The sequence below is a fragment of the Mastigoproctus giganteus genome, chromosome 11 (assembly GCF_048544385.1).
Source record: "Mastigoproctus giganteus isolate SK-2022 chromosome 11, ASM4854438v1, whole genome shotgun sequence".
NCBI classification, from domain to species: domain Eukaryota; kingdom Metazoa; phylum Arthropoda; class Arachnida; order Uropygi; family Thelyphonidae; genus Mastigoproctus; species Mastigoproctus giganteus.
The window spans coordinates 121,478,904-121,500,711 of record NC_143585.1 but is presented as its reverse complement, the minus strand read 5'-3'; the positions used below and the strand labels follow the sequence as shown (position 1 = coordinate 121,500,711).

The following is a 21,808-nucleotide window of genomic DNA, read 5'->3' as shown; positions in this document are numbered from 1 at the left end:
CCACAAGAAACTTTGCAAAGCAGCATGGTTCTCAGATTTTGGTAAACTGTCTGATCTACCCAAAGTGTTCAGAAACATCAACTGTCTGTATTCAGACAGTTGATGTTTTTTGATTGAGTTTGTTCAGGAGACCTTTCTTAAGTGCAATTTATTATCACTTTAAGGATCAGTACACTTAATTAATTAGAAAAAAAATTACACAAGCTAGTGTATTTACTTTATTTATAAAGCTGAATGTGGAAATTATAGAGAGACTTTACTCCATAGTATACCAAGTAATATCAACAGATGTACCTCTTCTGGTACTTTGTTCCAGAAGAGGGTTAGAAGTTTCATTAATATATATCAGTTCACATGTAGTAAATTCTGCATCACACTCATACCTATTCCTCACAAGAATGCAAATGGCACTCTAATGGTAAATAGCATATGGTCTGTTTCAGCAATACTACCATAGTCAAATAAAAATTCTATACAGTAGGATCAACTGATTATGTTACCAATGGTGAATTCTAAATTGGAAGCCTTCAGGGACTTAATCTTGGAGGCTACTAGGCTTTTCAAAGAAGAAATACTGTTCAAGATTCAGGCCTAAATGGATATCAGATGAATTAATGAGGCTCGTGGCAGAGAAGAAAAATGCATGGGATGCATATATAAATTAGCATGTGGCACAGAAGCCTATGACAGATATAAGCTAGTCTGTAATTAAGTCACAAAGGAGGTTAGGCAGGCAAAGGCAAATTAGGAGAAATCTTTGGCAAAGGATGCAAAGAAAAACAGCAAAGAGTTCTTTACTTATGTAAATTCTATAAAGAAGGAGATGAATCAGATTGGTCCACTTAACATAGATGGTTTGACTATTGATGATCATGCTCAAGTAGCTGATAAACTGAATGAGTATTTTGCATCTACATTCACACATGAGGAGTTATTCAAGGAGGGGAATGCCAGAAGTTTACAAACTCTAACAGGAGCTAAGTGAAAGTGGAGGAGAAATTGTTGAAGTTAAACATAAAAAAAGGCACCTGGGGTAGATGGAATCTATCCATTAGCATTAGTTGAGGCATATGATGCAAGAAAGCAAGCTTATATAGCATCAGCCAAAAAAAAAAAAAAAAAAAAAAGCCTTCCCATTTCACCCATCAGTCCACTCCAACTTGTTCAATTCAGCCTTAGCTTTATTTAAGCTATCAACTTCCACAACAACAGATGTAAGTCTGTTCCAGCAATCAACTACCCGCTGGCAAAAGGCAAACTTCTACACATCTATTCTACAACTATCTTTCCTGAATTCGAATCTATGCTCCCTCCAAGTTCTTAATCTGAGCAAGCAGAAGTATTTCATCAGCATTGAGCCTGGTGGTTTAAGGCCGTATACACCTCAATCAGATCACCTCACAGATGCCTAGTCTCCAGATCTGCAACTTGCAGACTTAAGCCTCTCTTGGTAAGAGAATCCCTTTGTTTCTCTCACCAATCTTGTTGCCTTTCTCTGTACTCGTTCTAGCAACTCTACATCCTTCCTAAAATGAGGCCTGCAGACCTGTTCGCAGTACTCAAGGTGTGGCCTGACCATTGCCTTATACAAGAGGATAATCACCTACTTGTCTCTGCTAGCAAAATTCCTATATATCATTGACAAAACTCCATGATCTGCTCTGGCAGCCTGTCTGCACTGTTCAGAGAACTTCATATCTGACTGCGCAATTACCCCCAGGTCTTTTTTCATTCTTCACCTCCCTGAGTGTAGTACCACACAGTTGGTGGGTTACTGTGCTCATATCCAGTACTTTTCATTTGTCAATTTCAGACTAAGTTGCCACTTCTCAGCCCATCTACCTAACTTCTGCAAACTTGGACATTAAGCCTAATATACCTTCATCGATATCATTTATAAATACAAAAAACAATGGGCCTAGCACCGAACCCTGGGGGACTCCACCAATAACATTAGTCCATGTAGAGCAGTGTCCGTTTATTACCACTCTCTGCCGGCTCCAACTTGTAAAGCAATCTTCCATGTGCAACAGTATCAAAAGCTTTCCTGAAGTCCAAGTATATGATATCAAAATTATTTTTTGCATCCAGTTCCTTTGTGACCACATCGTAGTATCCAATCAAATTGGTCAGACAAGACTTCCAATTAACAAATATGGGCTTGTTAAGTGAAAGTCTTATCTGAACTATTACTGCAGTCTTGTCTAGGTGATCCTGTATCACCTCTTTAACCAGTGACTCCATTATTTCCCTCAGAACAGAAGTTAAACTAACAGGTCTATAATTATTTGTGTCACTCTTTGCCCCCCCCTTTGTGAATTGGGGATACATTTGCACATAGCCAGGCCATGGGGACCTCCCCTGACATGGGGATGCTCCCATAATTATGGCTAAGGGTTTTCTTACTTCCCTTGCTGCCTCCTTCAATATAACCTTATTAATAAGGTCATATTATATATGGCAGAGCAATCATCGGATCGCTCTGCCAAGATTTGTATTAAACATACAAAATGAAAATATTTATTTTTCACGGGGTGAAAAAGAACTTTGTAATACATATTAACCGAATTTTGTAATAAACAAATATATTTACCTAGAAAAGCATATCCTTTAGCAGGGGAATGGTATGTGCTTCATATAAACGAGTACTTTGTATAGACTGAGTTTGTATTAACAAGATTTTACTGTATAGCTACACGTGTGGTTTGAAATGCCATATTTATGAATATTTATCAGCATTTATTTATTGCAATTAATGTTCATATTTTTGATTTTATTGACACTTGATACTTGAAAAAAAAAAAAAAAAACTCATAAAGTGGGACCTGCCTGAACGCTATTCTACTGTCAAGAGAAATTAATGATATCCAGACTGTTTTACCATTCTTCTATTGGTTTTCACTAACCTTCTCACATTCAACACCACAATACATGCACAGAGAGAGAGAAAGAGCACTGACCAACAACATGCAGGCAACTTGTACAAAGAGCTAATGGATAGCTAACAGGAGAGATGGCTTCTACAAGAATGGAATACACTTAAATAGAAAGGGTGAAAGAATATTTGCTGATGCTATTGAGGCAGTGTTTGGTGGGTTGGAAAACTGCTAGCTTGGGAGGGGGATTCACAGTTAAAAGATTAACAGTAGCCAAATGCAGAGGCGCGAAAGTGATTCTTGCACTGCTTCTATTGTAATGAGCAGCAGCCTTGACAGCAGGTTACTGGGAATTTCAAGTGCTGCTGAGAGTCATCATGGAACAAGTAAATACATGGGCTGTGTTAGGGTAACTAAGAGTAAGAACAGGTGCATGTATACTTGCATGTACACTAATGCTAGAAGTATAGTAAATAAAGTATAGTCTTTGATGAATTTGAAGTGCTGATCAAGACATCAAAGGCAGATATTGTTGGGATATCAGAGACATGGTGTCACACAGATATAAGCAGTCCAGAATTGGAATTTTGGGAGTACAAGTACAGAAAGGACAGACATGGCAGGAAGTGGAGGTGGGGAGATTATGCTGTTAGTTAAGAAACACAAAATCTAAGGAACTGCAGCCAGTTCATATGGGTGGATAGTGCAATGTTGAGTCTGTCTGGTGTGACATAAGTACTGGGAAAGGGAAAATGAGAATAGGAGCATGTTATAGGCCTAACAACTCTGATGAGTACAACAAACAATTGTGCAGAGAAATAGAGTGAGCCAGTAAATCAGAATGTCTTGTAATGGTGGATTTTAACTTCCCAGATATTAACTGGAACTTGTGAGTTGGTCACTTGCACGCTAGCAAGAATTTTATAGATTTATTGGAGGACTGTTTTCTACAGCAACATGTTCGAGAGGCAACCAGAGGGAGTAATACTCTTGATCTTATTATCAGCAAATTATTCATGCATTAAAAAAATTTGCAGATAAACAAATCACTAGGTTACTAAGAACAAGAAGTTGAAGCTGTTTGCACAGGGTAAGGTTAAATGCATAATGTTATCATCAGCAAATCTGTGGATAATATTTCCAGTCAGTGGAAGGTCATTAATAAACAAGAGGAAATCAGTGGGAGCAGAATCGAACCATTATGTGTGCCAGCATTAGTAGAGATGATTAGAGGAGATGATGTTACCAACAGCAAATTCTAAATAGAAAGGAAGGAAGCATTTCCAGTCAGTGGAAGGTCATTAATAAACAAGAGGAAATCAGTGGGAGCAGAATCGAACCATTATGTGTGCCAGCATTAGTAGAGATGATTAGAGGAGATGATGTTACCAACAGCAAATTCTAAATAGAAAGGAAGGAAGCATTCACGGAATTAATCTTGGAAGCTACTAGGCTTTTCATACCAACTTGCTTCTTGCCCTAATGGTAGCCGAGCATTCTGGTCTCTTGCCAAAGCTATTGGCCGCAACTTTTGCCCATCTCTGCTTCCACCTCTGTCCAAACTAGATGGTTCTGTTGTCACTTTAGCCAAGGATAAAGCTGACCTGCTAGCATCCCATTTTTCTTCCAGCTCATGTATTAATGAACTTGGTAAAACACCTCCCACCATTCCCAACACGGTCCATTCAATGCCTCCTGTGGTCTTCCGTCAAAAGGATATCAGAAGGATTTTGATGAATCTTGATGCTAAGAAAACTCCGGGTCCTGATGGTATTTCTCCACTTGTTCTCAAAATCTGTGCTCCTGAACTTACTCCTATTCTTTGCCGCCTTTTTTCACTTTCTTATTCCAAAGGTGTTTTTCCTTCTGCTTGGAAATTTGCTCATATCCAGCCAGTTCCTAAAAAGGGTGACAAATCCCCCCCATCCAATTATCGTCCCATTGCAATTACTTCTACTCTTTCTAAAGTAATGGAGAAATCAATTAACCGCCAACTCTTAAACTACCTAGAAACCTTCCGTCTGATCAACGATCGCCAGTATGGATTCCGTCGGTGTCGATCCACTGGTGATATTCTGGCTTATGTTACCCATTTATGGACTACTTCAATGGAAAGGTTTGGTGAAACACAAGTAGTTGCTCTTGACATCTCAAAGGCTTTCGATCGTGTTTGGCATAAAGGTCTTCTAAACAAGCTTCCATCTTATGGTTTGCCAACAGTTTTTAGTAATTGGTTATCCAGTTTTCTCTCTGATCGCTCACTGAGGGTGATGGTAGATGGCTCTCTGTCTTCTAACTTCTCCACTAATGCCGGTGTCCCCCAAGGTTCAGTTCTTTCCCCCACTCTTTTCCTCTTGTATATCAATGACCTTCTTCCATTGACTGGAAATCCTATCCATAGTTTTGCCGATGATAGCACATTGCATTCAACTTTCCATTTTGAGAAACCTTGCCCTGCTCAATCAGCTTCAACTTCTCGAAAATCTGCTACCAATTCCTTAAATGCCGATCTTCAGGTAATTCTCCAGTGGGGCAAAGACAACTTAGTTGATTTCAACCCTTCTAAAACTCAGTCTTGTCTTATATTTCGCAAAAAGGATTCTTCTGCTCCTATGCTTATCTTTAGTGACACTCCAATTTCTAGGCAAAAGGATATATCTCTTTTGGGGATTACCCTGACTTCTAATCTCTCTTGGCACAAGCACATTACAAATATTGCTTCCTCTGCATCTAGAAAACTTGGTTTTCTCTTTCGCTCTCGGCGTTACTTTTCTTCCAAACAGCTGCTCACTCTGTATAAATCGCAAATCCGCCCTGCCATGGAATATTGTTCCCACATTTGGGGTGGTGCCCCCAAAACCTCTCTCAGGCTTCTTGATTCCATTCAGAAGAGGGCAGTTAGGTTAATTAATGATTCATCTCTAACAGAGTCTCTCCACTCGCTTTCTCATAGACGTACTGTTTCTGCTGCATGCCTCTTCTACAGATATTTCCATGGGCACTGTTTTTCTGAATTGGCTTCTATAATTCCCGCTCTCTCTTTCAAAACAGTCCGAACACGTCCGCCACCAGTCAACATCCATTTACTGTCCAACTTCAAACCCACAGAACCAACTTTTCATCTTCCTCATTTATTCATTCAACTGCCGTTTTCTGGAACAACCTTCCTTCATACGTATTTCCTGAAAATTACAATCTACAGAAGTTCAAGTCCAATGTCAACAAATATCTTCTTTCGTCTCCTCAACCTCCAACCCAAGCACGGTACTAAGTACTATAGGTTCTAATACCTCTCGTGTTTGGGGTTCACATAAAAAAAAAAAAAAAACTAAGAAATTCTGTTCAAGGTTTAGGCCTAAATGGGTTTCAGATGAATTAATTAGACTTGTGGCAGAGAAGAAAAATGCATGGGATACATTTAAATTATCAGGCGACACAGAAGCCTATGGTAGATATAAGCTAGCCTGTAATCAAGTCACAAGGGAGGTTAGGCAAGTGAAGGCAGATTATGAGAAATCTTTAGCAAAGGATGCAAAGAGGAACGGTGATGATTTCTTTACTTATGTAAACTCTAGAAGGAAGGGGATGAATCAGATTAGTCTACTTGATATCAATGGTTCAATTGTTGATGATCTTGCTGAGATAGCTGGCAAACAATGGGTATTTTGCATCTATATTTGCACATGTGGAATTCTGTAGGGAAGTGGAGGCCAGAAGCTTATCACACTCTAGCAGGGAGCTAAATGATTTCGTAATAACTGAGAGCAAAATGGAGGAGAAATTGTTGAAGTTGAACATAAGAAAGGCACCTGGGATGGATAGGATCTATCCAGTTATATTAAAAGAGGCAGCAAATGAAGTAAGCAAACCCTTGGCCATAATTATGAGAGCTGTCTTGGATTCAGGGGAGATCCCCACAGACTGGAGATGAGCAAATATATCCCTAATTCTCAAAGGGTGTTGAAAGGGTAACAGGAGTAATTACAGACCTATTTAACTTCTCTTCCGGTGTAAATAAAGAAGTCACTGGTTAAAAAAGCATTGCAGGATTATCTAGATAAGACTGCAGTTATAGTTCAGACACAGCATGGGTTTGTTAAGGGGTAGTCTTGTTTGTTTGTTATTTGGTTTTTAGGAGCATTAGCAACTAAGGCCATATTGCTCCGGGATATGCGGTGGTTATTCCCTGAATGACCTTTCCGCATCCTCCGTATTTGGTGGTGACGGGCTCGAACCCCGGTCTAATCAAGAAGGGTAGTCTTGTCTGATCAATTTGATTGGATACTATGATGTGGTCACAAAGGAACTGGATGCAACAACTAATTTTGATATCATATACTTGGATTTCAGGAAAGCTTTTGATAGTGTAGCACATGGAAGACTGCTGTACAAATTGGAGCAGTATGACATTAAGGGCAAGTTGCTGCTATGGATAAAGGGATGGTTGAGTGGAAGAAGACAGAGAGTGGTAAAGAATAGACACTGTTCTTCATGGACTAATGTTATTAGTGGGGTCCTTCAGAGTTCATTGTTGGGCCCATTGCTGTTTTCTAATTTCATCAATGATACTGATGAAGGTATATCAGGCTTAACGTCCAAGTTTGCAGATGATAGAAAGGTTGGCAAGGTTGTTAATGACAGTATGCTACAACAACAGGATCTGGAAAAGTTTGGAAGATTGGCTGGTCGGCAACAACTGAAGTTTAACATTGACAAATGCAAAGTACTGCACATGGGTAGCACCAACCTCAGAGTAACGGACCAACTGTGCAGTACTACACTCGGGTGGTGGAGAATGAAAAAGATCTAGAGGTAATTGTGCAGCCTGATATGAAGTTTTTCTGAGCAATGCAGATAGGTGCCAAGAGTAGCTCATAGTCTTGTCAATGATATACAGGCTTTTCGCTAGCAGGGATAAGGAGGTGATTATTCCTTTGTGTAAGGCAGTGGTCAGGCCATATCTTGAGTACTGTATACAGGTCTGGAGGCCTCATTTTAGGAAGGCTGTAGAGCCACTGAATGAGTACAGAGAAGGGAAACAAGATTAGAGAATGGAACAAAGGGTTGCTGTTTCGAAGAAAGGCTTAAATTCTGCAAATTGCAGAGGCTGGGGAGTAGGGACCTGTGAGGTATCTGTGAGATCTGAGTTGTATAAGGCCTTGAATGGGTTGAGCTCGCTGAATTCTGATGGGATTCTTCCTGTTGCTCAGCTTAAGCACCTGAGGGGGCATAAATTCAAATTGAGGAAAGATAGTTTGTAGAATAGATGTGTAGAAATTTGTCTTTAGCCATTGGGTGGTCGATTGCTGCGATGTGTGAAATGGCAAGGATTTTTTTTTTTTTTTTTCTTTTGGCTGAAGCTGTTTAAGCTTGCTTTCTTGCATCATATGTCTTCTACTAATGCTAAGTTAAAAGACACCCATCTACCAACACCTGCAGTTAATGGTCAAAGATAGAACTGGATATCTGATTGTAAAATAGTCAGAAGAGTTCAAAAGATCTTTATACCAAACATGATCAAAAACCTTGTTGATATATCACTATTTTGTCAAAATGCAACCAGGGTTTACTCCTAAATTTGCAAGATTTATAAAGTTTTCCTGTTTCAGCAGTTATTTTTATATATTGTTTACCCTTTGGTGTGTGCGTGGTAAAACACATTTCAATACTTGAGATGAGAGTTTTAACTCTAATTGCCAGGTAACATCTTGTTGGTGTACATGTATGCTATAAATATCTCAAACAAAACTGTCTAAATAATTAAAATAATTCTTTAAAGTGAAATCAAGCTTTAAGCTATGCATGTATAACATATTTCTGGGCCAAATAACAATTCGAATGACATACCTCCCCCCCACCCGGCACCTCCGTTGCCAGGTGGGAAGGAGCAGCAGTGCGTTGCACACGCTTCTTGATAGACCGGGGTTCAAGCCCGTCACCACCGTATGTGGAAAGGTCAGGGAATGACCACCACATATCCCGGAGCAATATGGCCTTAGTTGCTAATGCTCCTAAAAACCAAACAACCCCCCCCCCCCAACTTTCTTACTACTGAATTCATCATGAATTGTCAAACTAATAAAACAAACATAACTGCAAAAAAGATCTAAACCCGAGAAAGACTTCCTTGTTCTTACAAATATACATGGGCTCAGTTCCAATCTCAATGATGTCCATTTCCACTCACAGTCTGCCAAACCCCATGTATTGTTTCTGACAGAATCCCAATTATCAGTTGATTTAACCACACTGCCCATCTCAGTTGCTCAAATTATTCACCTTATGATACCTTTGGCTTCAAAGGTGCAAAAGGTAATGATGGTCTCTTGTCCGATGCAGCCTTTCTCTAGTGGCCATTCTCAACCTTGTGTTTGTTTTTTTGCATTACATGAATGCAAAATGGAATGATCTGCAAGATTTATTTTCTTCTTTTCCTTGGTCTGATTACTGTTTCAAATCTTCTGATGTCAAGGTTTGCTCAGATTGTGTCAGCGAAATTGTTCTTGTAGGGATATCAAGATATTATTCTCTCATCCTTTATCTAAATGTTGGTTTTCCAATAAATGTGCTAAGGCTGTTCAAGTTTGTATCCAAATCTCCGAGTTCATTTTCTGCCTACGCCAAAACTCGCAACAATTGTAAAGAAGTTATTAATCAGTCCAAACTAGATTGCAAACAGGCTAAGAGTATAAAACTGGTTTCTTGTCCAGATGCTAGTCGAGCATTCTGGTCTCTTACGAAAACAATTGCCAAAACTTTTGCCCATCTCTATTCCCGCCATCTGTCAGAACCAGATGGTTCTTTTGCCAATTCAGTCAAAGATAAAGCTGACCTGCTTTATCTTTGACTGAAAATCATCATATCAATACATGATGATCTTGGTGGTTTACCCTTCTCTCGACCTCCTACCATTCACTGCCTCCTGTAGACTTCCATCAAAAGAGTGGCACAAGGAATTTGAACAGCTATGATGCTTAGAAAGCTCAGAGTCCTAGTGGTATTTCTCCACTAGTTCTCAAAACCTATGCTTCTGAGTTTGCTCCTGTTCTGTGTCCCCTTTTTTTACTCTCTTATTCCGAAGGTATTTTTCCTTCTGCTTGGAAATTTGCTCGTATCCAGCCAGTCCTAAAAAGGGTGACAAATCCCTCCCATCCAATTGTCGTCCCATTGCACTTACTTTTACTCTTTCTAAAGTAATGGAGAAATCAGTTAACCACTAAATCTTAAACTATCTAGAAACCTTCCATCTGATTAATTATTGCCAGTATGGATTCCATCAGTGTCAAACCACTGTTGATATTCTGGCTTATGTTACTTATCTATGGACAAATTCAATGGAAAAGTTTGGTGAAACTCAAACAGTTGCTCTTGAAATTTCAAAGGCTTTTGATCGTGTTTGGCACAAAGGTCTTCTAAATAAGCTTTCATCTCATGGTTTGCCAACTGTTTTTTGGTAAATAGGTATCCAGTTTTCTCTCTGACTGCTCACTACAGGTAATGGTAGATGGCTCTCTGTCTTCTAACTTCTCCACAAATGCTGGTGTTCCCCAATGATCAGTTCTTTCTCCCTCTTGTATATATTAATCTCCTTCCATTGACGAGAAATCCTATCCATAGTTTTGCTGATGATAGCACATTGCATTCCATCTTCCACTTTGACAAACCTTGCCCTGCACAAACAGCTTCAACTTCTCCAATATCCACTAGTTTCTTAAGTGCCAATTTCCAGGAAATTCTCCAGTGGGGAAAAGATAACTTAGTTGATTTCAATCCTTCTAAAACTGAGTCCTGTCTTATATCTCACGAAAAAAGGATTCTACTGCTTCTGCGGTTATCTTCGATGACACTCTATTTCAGGCGCACTATGATCTCCGTTGTCAATGCGCCAGTAAACACCAAAACAACAACAATGACGACGACACTCGATTTCTAGATAAGATCATATATTGTATTGAGGATTATCCTGAATTCTAATCTCTCTCTTGGCATAAGCACATTACAAATATTGTTTCCTCTGCATCTAAAAAACTGGGTTTTCCCTTTCGCTCTCTGCATTACTTTTCTTCCAAACAGTTGTTGACTCTGTGCAAATCGCAAATCTGCCCTACCATGGAATTTTGTTTCCACAACTGGGGCAGTGCCCCCAAAAACCTTTCTCAGGCTTCTAGATTCTATTCAAAAGAGGGCAGTAAGGTTAATTAATGATTCATCTCTCTCTCTCTCTCTCTCTCTCTCTCTCTCTCTCTCTCTCTCTCTCTCTCTCATAGATATTCTATTTCTGCTGCATGCCTTATCTATAGATTCTTCCATGGGCACCATTCTGATTTGTCTTCTATAATTCCCGTTCTCTCTTTCTCTCCCCCAAACAAGTCTGAAAATGTTCCGCAACCAGTCAACATCCTTTTACTATCCAACTTCGAACTCACAGAACCAACTTTTTTTCTTCCTCTTTTATTCATTCAACTTCTGTTTTCTGGACCAACCTTCCTTCATATGTATTTCCTGAAAGTGACAATCTACAGAAATTCAAGTCTGATGTAAACAAGTATCTTCTTTCATCTTCTCAACTTTCAGCCTATGCATGGTACCAATGCTATCATTAGATAAAGCCTGATCACTACATCATCGGTGGGCTAATCCATTGTTCTAAGTGGGCCAAGGGGTAAAGGTTAAAAACTAATTCTAGTAGATAGAACTTAAACGCATCAAGCTCTCAGCTGCCCACACCAATGCCAGAGCTTGCACTTGGTCATCACGCAACACAGCGGCAGCTCCCAAGGCAGAATGCGCTGGTCCCAAAGGAACTAGTAGTTGTTGGTGACTCTATTGTCAGGGAAACGGGAAACATGCTTTGTAAAAAGGATAGGTGGAACAAGACCAGGGTATGTCTGCCAGGGGCAAAGGTTGATGACGTTGTAGAGCGGATATCATCTTTTAAGGGCACAAAAGGTGATATAGTTGTACACGTTGGCACTAATGATATTAAGAATAGGAGACCGGCGGAATTACTTAACAAGTACAGGTCACTGTTGAAAAAAAAGCCGTGAATTAGGGTTGAATTTGAAAGTGTCTGCAATTATGCCCAGACATGATAGGAGGGAGTATATGATGAGAGCCCTGTCGACCAATTCGGCCCTGGAAGGATTGTGCAAGGCTCAAGGGGTAGAATTTTTTTCAGCCTGGTCTGTACTTGTTAACAGGAGAGACTGCTTCTACAGGGATGGGATACACTTAAATAGAAAGGGTGCAAGAATGTTTGCTGATGCTATCGAGGCAGTGTTAGGTGGGTCGGAAAACTGCTAGATTGGGGGGATACAAGGACTAATAGATTAACAGTAGCCACTGGCAGAGGTGAAAGTGATTCTTGCACTGCTTCTATTGGAATGAGCCGCAGCCTGGAAAATAAGATGCAGGATATTTCAGAGACTGCTGGGAATCATTGGGGTACAAATAAACACATAGGTTGTGTTAGGGTAGCTAAGAAAAAGAACAGGTGCATGTATACTTGCGTTACACCAATGCAAGGAGTTTAGTAAATAAATTTGAAGAATTTGAGGTATTGCTCAAAACATCAAAGGCAGATATTGTGGGGATTTCAGAGACGTGGTGTCACACAGATATAAGGAATGCAGAACTGGAATTTGGGGAGTACAATGTCTACAGAAAGGATAGGAAGGGAGGAGGGGTTATGCTATTAGTTAAGAAATACATAAAATCCAAGGAAGTGAAGCCAGTCAACATTGCTGGACAGTGCAGTGTCGAGTCGGTTTGGTGTGAAATAAGCATTGGGAGATCAAAATTGAGAGTAGGAGTGTGCTATAGGCCTAATGACTCTGATGAGTATAATAAGCACCTGTATGGGGAAATAGAGTGGGCCAGTAAATCAGAGAGTCTTATAATGGGGGATTTTAATTTCCCAGATATTGACTGGAATTTGGGGTCTGGTCACTCACACACTAGCAAGGCTTTTGTGGATTTATTGGATGATTGTTTTCTATATCAGCATGTTCGGGAGGCAACTAGAGGGAGTAATACTCTTGATTTGATTATTTTTCTAGCAGGGATAAGGAGGTGATTATTCCCTTGTATAAGGCAATGGTCAGGCCACACCTTGAGTACTGTATACAGGTATGGAGGCCTCATTTCAAGAAGGATGTAGAGCTGCTGGAACGAGTACAGAGAAGGGCAACAAGGTTAGTGAATGGAACAAAGGGTTGCTCTTACAAAGAAAGGCTTAAGTTTTGCAAATTACAGTGTCTGGAGACTAGGCACTGGCGAGGTGATCTGATAGAGGTATATAAAGCCTTGAATGGTTTGAGCATGCTCAATGCTGATGGGATTCTTCCTCTTGCTCAGAATAATCACCTGAGAGGGCATAAATTCAAATTGAGGAAAGACAGATGTAGGATAGATGTCCGGAAATTTGTCTTTAGCCAGCGGGTAGTTGGTTGGTGGAACAGACTTCCATCCCTTGTTGTGGAAGTTGATAGCCTAAATAAATTTAAGGCTCAGCTGGGCAGGTATTTCAAACGAACGGAGGGGTGAAGTGGAAGTTTTTTTTTTTTTTTTGGCTGATGCTGCATAAGCTTGCTTTCTTGCATCATATGCCTCTACTAATGCTAAAATTCATCTGAAACCTTATATTGATTACAAAGGTGGAAGCATACTGGGAAATTCTTTTGCTAGTACTGACACAGCTACAAGTGCTTATGTATTTATAATTAAAAGCTTATTGTCAAATTACAAAGATGTCATTTATATTTTATCCATGAAAAAAATTATTGTGGGTTTGGAGAAAATTGGTTATAATGTTATAATTAATAGAAAAAGTATTTCACTATTTACAAATCCTCCACAGCTGAGTATTGTTTATCCTAATCAAACGTAACTACTGTTGCTGTATATTGTTATATATTACAGTAGGATAAGAAATTCCCGCATAAGTTTTCCTCTGTACTAAGTTTGGTTTCTTAAGTCCCAATTTCAACTTTATATATTGTAATGAATTATTTTCCCGGGTAAAATGTTTTCCCACATAAAAAGTTCATGTTAAAGAATAAATAAATACACAGTGTATTATTATAATGATATTTTCCCACTTAATACTTTTTTTTATATACAGCCACTCCCCGACTTAAGTAATACTCGACTTACGGAAATTCGACTTTATGTAAGATTTTGCCGGCCAGTGCAAACTTAAAAAAATCGTGGAAACATATTTTGCATCCTGTAGGAATAAATGACCAGTCGCCAGTGCTGATTCTGCAGCTGCAGAGAAATTTTTTGATTTGTTGGGAAAAAACCCTTCTTAATCTCCACAGCCCTCAACTTCTGCAGCGGTGTGCTTATCAGCTGGAGAGTGAAAATATCATAATGTGAACCCAATAGCACATTGTTTTTTTTTTTGGTAATTCGTTCCAAGACCATGGAAGTTGAAATTTTCGCTATATAACTAAGCTATTTATCTCTCTAAAAGGTCTTTTTTATAATGGAAATTGCACTACCCTTTTGTTGTTATCATATATTCCGTTATAAGAATCAGTTTTTGAACGCCTTTGTGATATTTTCCAAAACACATTTCTGGAGGTCACTACCATAAAACAGTGAAAACAATTTGCACTTTTCGGTTTATTGGACTGCTCTGTTGGTGCATATAATTATAAATGAGTAGGAAACTCGATCTTATTGCATTTGCAATAATCCTGATAACTGGAATTGTGTGGGTATAAAAAACATAAATAAATTTTCAGAATCTTCTCTTTGTTCCTATTTACTTATTACAATGATGAAGGGAAAGCAACCAATAGAAAGTGCAAGTGTTGGCAGTGCTAGGAAACGAAATAAAACAAAACAAAATTGGTTTAGAAATGAAGATGATTAATTAAGAAGTATGAAGCAGGACAAAGTTTGTCATCTATTGCATGGAATTAGGTCTCGTTGCTTCAACAGTGAACACTATTTTAAGGGACAGTGCACATATAAAAGAACATGTTAAAGGATCAACGTATTTCACACTAGGGACAGTCCGCCCCAACATTGATCACAAAACAGCGTTTAGGTGCTATATCAAAGATGGAAAAGCTATTAATAATATGGATGGAAAATCAGATTCATAAGTAAGTGCACCTGAATCTAATGGCCATTCAAGCAAGTATTCATGAAGATAGTAGCGATACGTATGGCAAACCCCAAGCCAAGTTTGTGGCAAGCAACAGGTGATTTAAGAGGTTCAAGCATCACGCTGATTTCCAAAACATTAAAGTAGGCAGTGAAATCACCAGTGCCGATTCTGCAGCTGCAGAGAAATTTTGTGATGTGTTGGAAAAAACCCCTTCATAATCTCCACTGTCCTCAACTTCCGCAGCAGTGTGCTTATCAGCTGGAGAGTTAATTGTGTCAACGATGCTCGAAAGGTAAAACTTGCTGATGTTATGCCTGTCTCCTCTCTCTTTTTGTAATTTTGTATGCTTTTGTAATTTTTCCTGCACATGAGAAAAAAAATTGAATAAATAATTCTATTTACATGTTCATCGAACATTTATTTTTTGCTTCTATGAAATTCAGCGTGCATAGTTGTGAGTGCGGAATTTCCCTAAATACTTATTTATGGAAATTCCGACTTATGTAGCGTTTCGCAGAATGCAACCCTTACATTAATTGCGGAGTGGTTGTATATACCTTATACAACTGCCTCTGTCGTTAAATCTGCCGATCACTTTTTCAGTCACTTCTAATAGAGATAGAAGGCTGAAACTTTGTACATATTTCAATACAATACATTCTATCAAAATTCGATCTAACTCTATCAAGCGATGCACTGTGCAGCCATTGCATGTCATATATCAGCTACCTGTATTTATACCTAACTCTGATTTCGGACCTTTTCCCCACTTCTTATCTGGGTTGTAATTTTGTAAACAATCTCTTTTGACGTAATGTTTCCAATTAAATTTGAGCTAATCCATTGCACAGTCCACTGTGCAGCTGTTACATGCCCCATATCAGCTACCTGCTTTACATGGTTGTATGCACTTAATATATACATATAAAGTGTGCAAAATTTTATCATCTATCCTTGCATTGTGTAAAGATTTTTTGTTGGTGAAAATCTTTTCACATAAAATTTCAATCATACTTTATTAAATATACAAATTCTTTATTTTCAATATTAAACAATATGAACATTTCATTTTGGTAATTGAACAAGTTAGTGCATAGGATCATTTTAGTTCATAGTAAATCACTGACCGAAGAAGGTGAAATGGCATAGTTTTTGAAATACATATATCGCATATTGTGAATATCTTCACAATGAGTTGCCACGATATTGCACTACCTCCAGTAAGAAATGCTTCGCAATGGAGAAGACTAATGTTATTCTCAGCGGATACCACCATCCAGAGGTGGAGGTATCTGCCGAGAATCCACTGGCAAAGTGTTGCCTATTCGTGAATCCACTTTCGAAGCATTACTTATTCGAGATAGTTCAATATCAAGGCAACTCGTTGTGGAGCCATTCACAAAAATGATGCCATTTCACCTACTTTGGTGATTTACTACGAACTAAAATGATGATGCTTGGCACTAACTTATTTGATTAGTGAATTTTCTGTAGCCAGTGCTAAATCCTTAGTATAAACATTTTGATGTAATGGAGGTTGACATATTGCAATTGTTTTCATCAATATTCATAACTGGATAGTGTCAACCACGTGAAGCACAGTGATGCACATGCTATTAAGTTCTGATGTTCAACTGAATAGTTCTGAATTACTTAGGGGATTGTTGCTCTGTCTTATTGTAATTGTGACCTTTTAAGGTATGTTGGAACTCCAAAGGAGCTCATCCTTCCAACATGGTAATGAGTATTTGGTAAGGAGTTTAATGAACAGAATGTTAAGCAATTAGAAATCCTGAGTTTAAAAATGTTACCCATAGGCAGAGTGAAATATTTATAAATTCTGAAATAGTACTTAAAAATCAACTTTAACTTATGTATGTATATCTTTTCATTTTTATTTGTGTAATTAATATTTCATACCCTTAGGTCATTTTCCCTTCTAAGAAGTTTTCCTGCTTAAGAAGTTAAACCTTCGGTCCCTTGGAAAACTTCTTATCCGGGTTCTACTGTATTTCAAAAAATTATATCATCGCAAGCCCTAGAGAAAGAATTCTTGAATACGTAATCAGACAGATTTCTTATCGTTACTTATGTCAATTTTCTTTGAATGATGTTTGCAAAAATGATCATTTTGGAGAAATAATTTTAAATTTGCTAATTAATACCATTATCAATATTTTGCTCAATTATTGTAAAAAAAAAAAATGATGCATTAAAAGCAACACATAAACATAAACTTCAAACCTTGAAAAAGTGCTAAATTTAAAGTAAAATAATTTCTGTTCAACTATGGTAACCAAATTATTAGATTTAATGAAATGTATACATTAGTTGGATTACAAATTACATGCAAAACATTCAAAATATAATAAAATAGTTAACTATAAAATGTGTTTTCATTTTTTCGGAATGTTATGATTTTAAAAAATTATCACGCTTAAAGTGTCAAAACAGAAATTTTTTATTTATTTATTAATTATTATTATTTTTACCATATTGACATACATTAGCTTTCCATTATGCACAGAAATTAAGGTAGATTTACATTCAGCTCTTACTTTAGCTTTTCTCAATTCTGTGCAGCGATGCGCCTCCATAGCCAGGTGGGAAGGAGCAGCAGTGCATAGCAAACGCTTCTTGATTAGACCGGAGTTCGAGCCCATCACCACCAAATACAGAGGATGCGGAAAGGTCAGGGAATGACCACTGCATATTCCCGGAGCAATATGGCCTTAGTTGCTAATGTTCCTAAAAAACCAAATAAAAACAAATAACAACTGTGCGGCGATGCAGCTTTGCATACTTCTTATGGCCCATTTATGATGACATCAAACATGCAGTGATAAGGTTTTCTCTAACAGTGGCATCAACAATGCTAAATACTATAGGTTCTAATACCTCTCATTTGAAAGGGTTCTCATAAAAAAAAAAAAAATTTGCACAAAGTAACATTTTTGACACCTTCCAAAAGTTTAGTAAATTTTCACGGTTTTTTAACAGTAGTTCAGAAGTATTAAGAAGTCAGAAATACTTTTTCTCTTTATGCACAGATATATCTTCCTCAGTTCAATGCTTATTTTGAATTAACTAAGTACGTTGTGCTCGTTTTTATTTATATAATTTTTTTATTATTATTAAATTTTTTTCCCTAAATGTGAGAAAGTATGACACTATCTTTTTGCTTAACATTTTTGACACCTTCCTAGAGTTCAGTAAATTTTCAGGTTTTTTAATAGCTGTTCAAAAGTAGCAAGAAGTCAGAAATACTTTTTTTTATTTATGAACACATGTATCTTTTGTCAACTCAAGGTATGTTTTGAATTAACTAAGTGTGTTGTGCTCATTTTATATATATATATATATATATATATATGTGTGTGTGTGTGTAATTTTTTTTTTTTTTTTTTCTAAATGTAAGAGTATGACACTATCATCTTGCTTAACAACTTTGTGTTAATGGATAGTTCAGCACTATGTGGACTGTGTAGAGCAATGTAACAACTAATAGAAATAGATATACAGAAATTTAATTTCCTTGTATTGATATTAAGTGTACAGACTTATTTTATTGGATTCCTATCGTGTTGCTGAAAATTCTAAAAAAGGGGGAGGAGTAAAAACCATCAGGAGAGTTTTTACTCTTCCTCTCCCTTTTTTTTTTTATATATCATAGCACGATTTAATTTACTTACTATTATATTTAATTTAAAATGTTCAGTTCTGTACCATGTCATTTTATAGTAGAAAAATTTCTGATTGATTAGGAGAGCTTTGTTGAGTCAGCCCCAAGTGAGGAGTGTGTGGGATGACACCAGTGCAAACTTTGATGCTGAAAATTAAATGTATCCATGTCCTATATGTATGCATTCACAGTGAATGTGAAAAGTCTTCTGGTCATGGCCATCTGGATAATAAATGGAATTTTATTTATTTAAATGAAATTGAAGATTTAAAACTCAAATTCACTTAAGTTCTATGTGATGATTAGTTGTTAGAAGTATTTGTCTATGTATGAGTATCTCAGATATTTAAATTGATTTTAGGTGGCCTTGTGTTAATAGCAGGGACAGGATCCAATGCACTTCTTTTGAACCCAAATGGTTCCACAGAACGTTGTGGTGGATGGGGCCATTTACTAGGTGATGAAGCTTCGGGTAATGATATGTTTATATTAAATATGAATCTGTCACTGTTGTATTTATATATACAATATCTTAAAAATATGTGGTGCCAGTACTTTTTAAAAATTACATTCTATGTAATATTCATGTAATTACAGGTAGTTCTCGACTTTACGAGTGAATTCGTTTCTAGCACGCACTCATAAAGCAGGAATTAAATCCCATAGACATAATGTTAAAAATAGGGGATTACGTTCTCAACAATGAAATTAGTTAGCTAATTTAAAAAATTATTGATTTATCCAAAGGAATTAAAACGTAGCCTGTAAAATCAAGCAAATTATAATAATAAAGAAATTATTTATGACTTATGAATTTTAGAGAATGTTTATTCTTCACGATCGACTAAATGCGCACTCATTGGATTGTTGCACAAGGAGTCGTCTTCTTCAGAAATGCTTCAAGAGGCATTTGTTTCCAAGATAATCTTCTATTTTCTTTATAAATTTCAGTAGATGCATAAGCATTTTTTAACGGAACGTACAAATTACAACTAACACGAATTGCACAGAGTAACAAGTTTATGAAGCTTAAAAAAAAAAAAGGAATAAATGAGAAGATTCTGAAAATTTATTTATGTTTTTTATACGATTTGAAGATTTCAGTAAAGGGGAAACACATTTCACCATAATCACAAAAAAACCACACAATTCCAGCTATTTGTATTTTTGCAAATGCAATAACATCGAGTTTACTACCCGTTTATAATTGCTTGCAGTAACAGAAAAGTCCGATAAACCGGAAAGTGCAAATTGTTTTTGTTTTATGGTCATGACTTCCAGAAATGTGCTTTAGAAAAATGTCACAAAGGTGTTCAAAATTGTTTCTTATAACAGAACATATGATAACAATGAAAATATAGTGCATTTTAGTGATTTGAATTGTTAACTACAGTAATACAATATGCACTATAAAAACGACCTTTAAGAGTGTTATATAGTGAAAATTTCAACTTCTGAGGTCGTGGAACGAATTACCAAAAAACAATGTGTTATTGGATTCACATTACAATATTTTCAAGATACAATGGTGTCTCTGGAACAGATTAATATTATAAAGCGGGGTACACTGTATTGTATAGCTACATGCTTGGTTTGAAATGCAGTATTTATGAATGTTTAACATTCATTTTTTGCAATTAATGTTCACATTTTTGATTTTAAAATTTAAAATTTGTGTAATTATGTAACTGTAACTATGTAAAATTCTTGTAATTCAGAAAATTACATAGAATGTAATTTTCTGAATAAACATTTATGGCAACGTTTATTCAGAAAATTAATAGCATATACACTGATGAGCCAAAACATTATGACCACTTACTTAATATGATGTTGGTCCTCCATGTGTAGCCAAAACAGCTCATACCCGGCAAGGCGTGGATGCTACAAGATTTCTAAATGTACCTTGTAGTATCTGGTACCAACACATAACCAGCAGATCCTTTAACTCCTGTAAGGTCCATGGTTGAGACGCCACAGATCGGAGTTGCTGTTCCAACACAAACCACAGATGCTCAATGGGATTGATGTCTGGGGAATTTGGAGGCCAGGGCAATACCTGGAAGTCTTCCTCATGTTCCTTGAACCAGTCTCGAACAATCCGGGCAGTGTGGCATGCTGCATTATCCTGCTGAAAGATGGCACCGCCAGAGGGGATGACCATTGCCACGAAAGGGTGCAGCTGGTCAGCAGTGATGTTTAGGTAGTGGTAGATAGACGTCACGGCACATGGATGACTGGACCCAGGGTATCCCAGCAGAACATCGCCCAAAGCATGACGCTGCCACCACCGGCTTGTTTTCGTCCCATGGTGCATCCAGGTAAACGACACACGCGTACCCGGCTGTCTACATGGTGCAACAGGAAACGTGATTCATCAGACCAGTTGATCTTCCAATCACTCAAAGTCCAGTTTCAATGCTCGCATGCCCATTGTAGGTGCTGTTGCTGGTGAACCGTGGTTAGCATGGGCAGTACTCAGAGTGGCCTGAGGCTACGCAGCCCCATTTTCAGCAGGGTTCGATGTACTGTGTGTGTTGTGACACATTACTCCGTCACCAGCATTCCAATTACCGGCAAGTTGCACTACAGTCGCCCTTCTGTTGCCACATACCATCTGGGAGAGCCTTCGCTCACCTCGAGCATCAATGATCCATGGTCGTCTAGCACCTCACCAGCAGTTCGTGGGTATTCCCTCCTCAGACCAATTTCAGTAGGTACTAAGCACGGCTGACCGTGAGCACCCCACAAGCTGTGCCGTTTCAGATATGCTCTGACCCAATCATCTGGCCATTACAATTTATTCTTTGTCAAACTCGCTTAAGTCCGCTGCCTTTCCCATCTGAAGAACAAGAGTAACACTGATTAACGGAGCTCAGTGTCAGGTGTTTTTTATACCATGTCCCGACCTGCGCACTTGCCATAGTTCACCTGCAGTTGCTTCGATTTGCATAACGACTCGCTGGTCTTAATGTTTTGGCTCGTCGGTGTATGGGATCACAGTACACCTTAATAATAATGGTGGCTGTGATAATTCTGAGAATATTTTTAAGCAGATCATGGTAGTTGGCAACTGATAATTTTTACCCATTCCCACTTCAAAGTGGTCAATGGCTGCACAATCTGGTA

General features: G+C 37.9%; 1 protein-coding gene across 1 annotated transcript in view; it reads left to right on the top strand.

Annotated features, from left to right (window-relative positions):
* Positions 1-21,808, top strand: part of Nagk (N-acetylglucosamine kinase) — a 156,013-nt gene that overhangs the window by 52,812 nt on the left and 81,393 nt on the right. Inside the window, exon 5 of the mRNA XM_090384552.1 lies at positions 19,041-19,151. Within this exon, the coding sequence (XP_090240678.1) occupies positions 19,041-19,151 (111 nt within the window). The remainder of the gene's footprint in view (positions 1-19,040; positions 19,152-21,808) is intronic.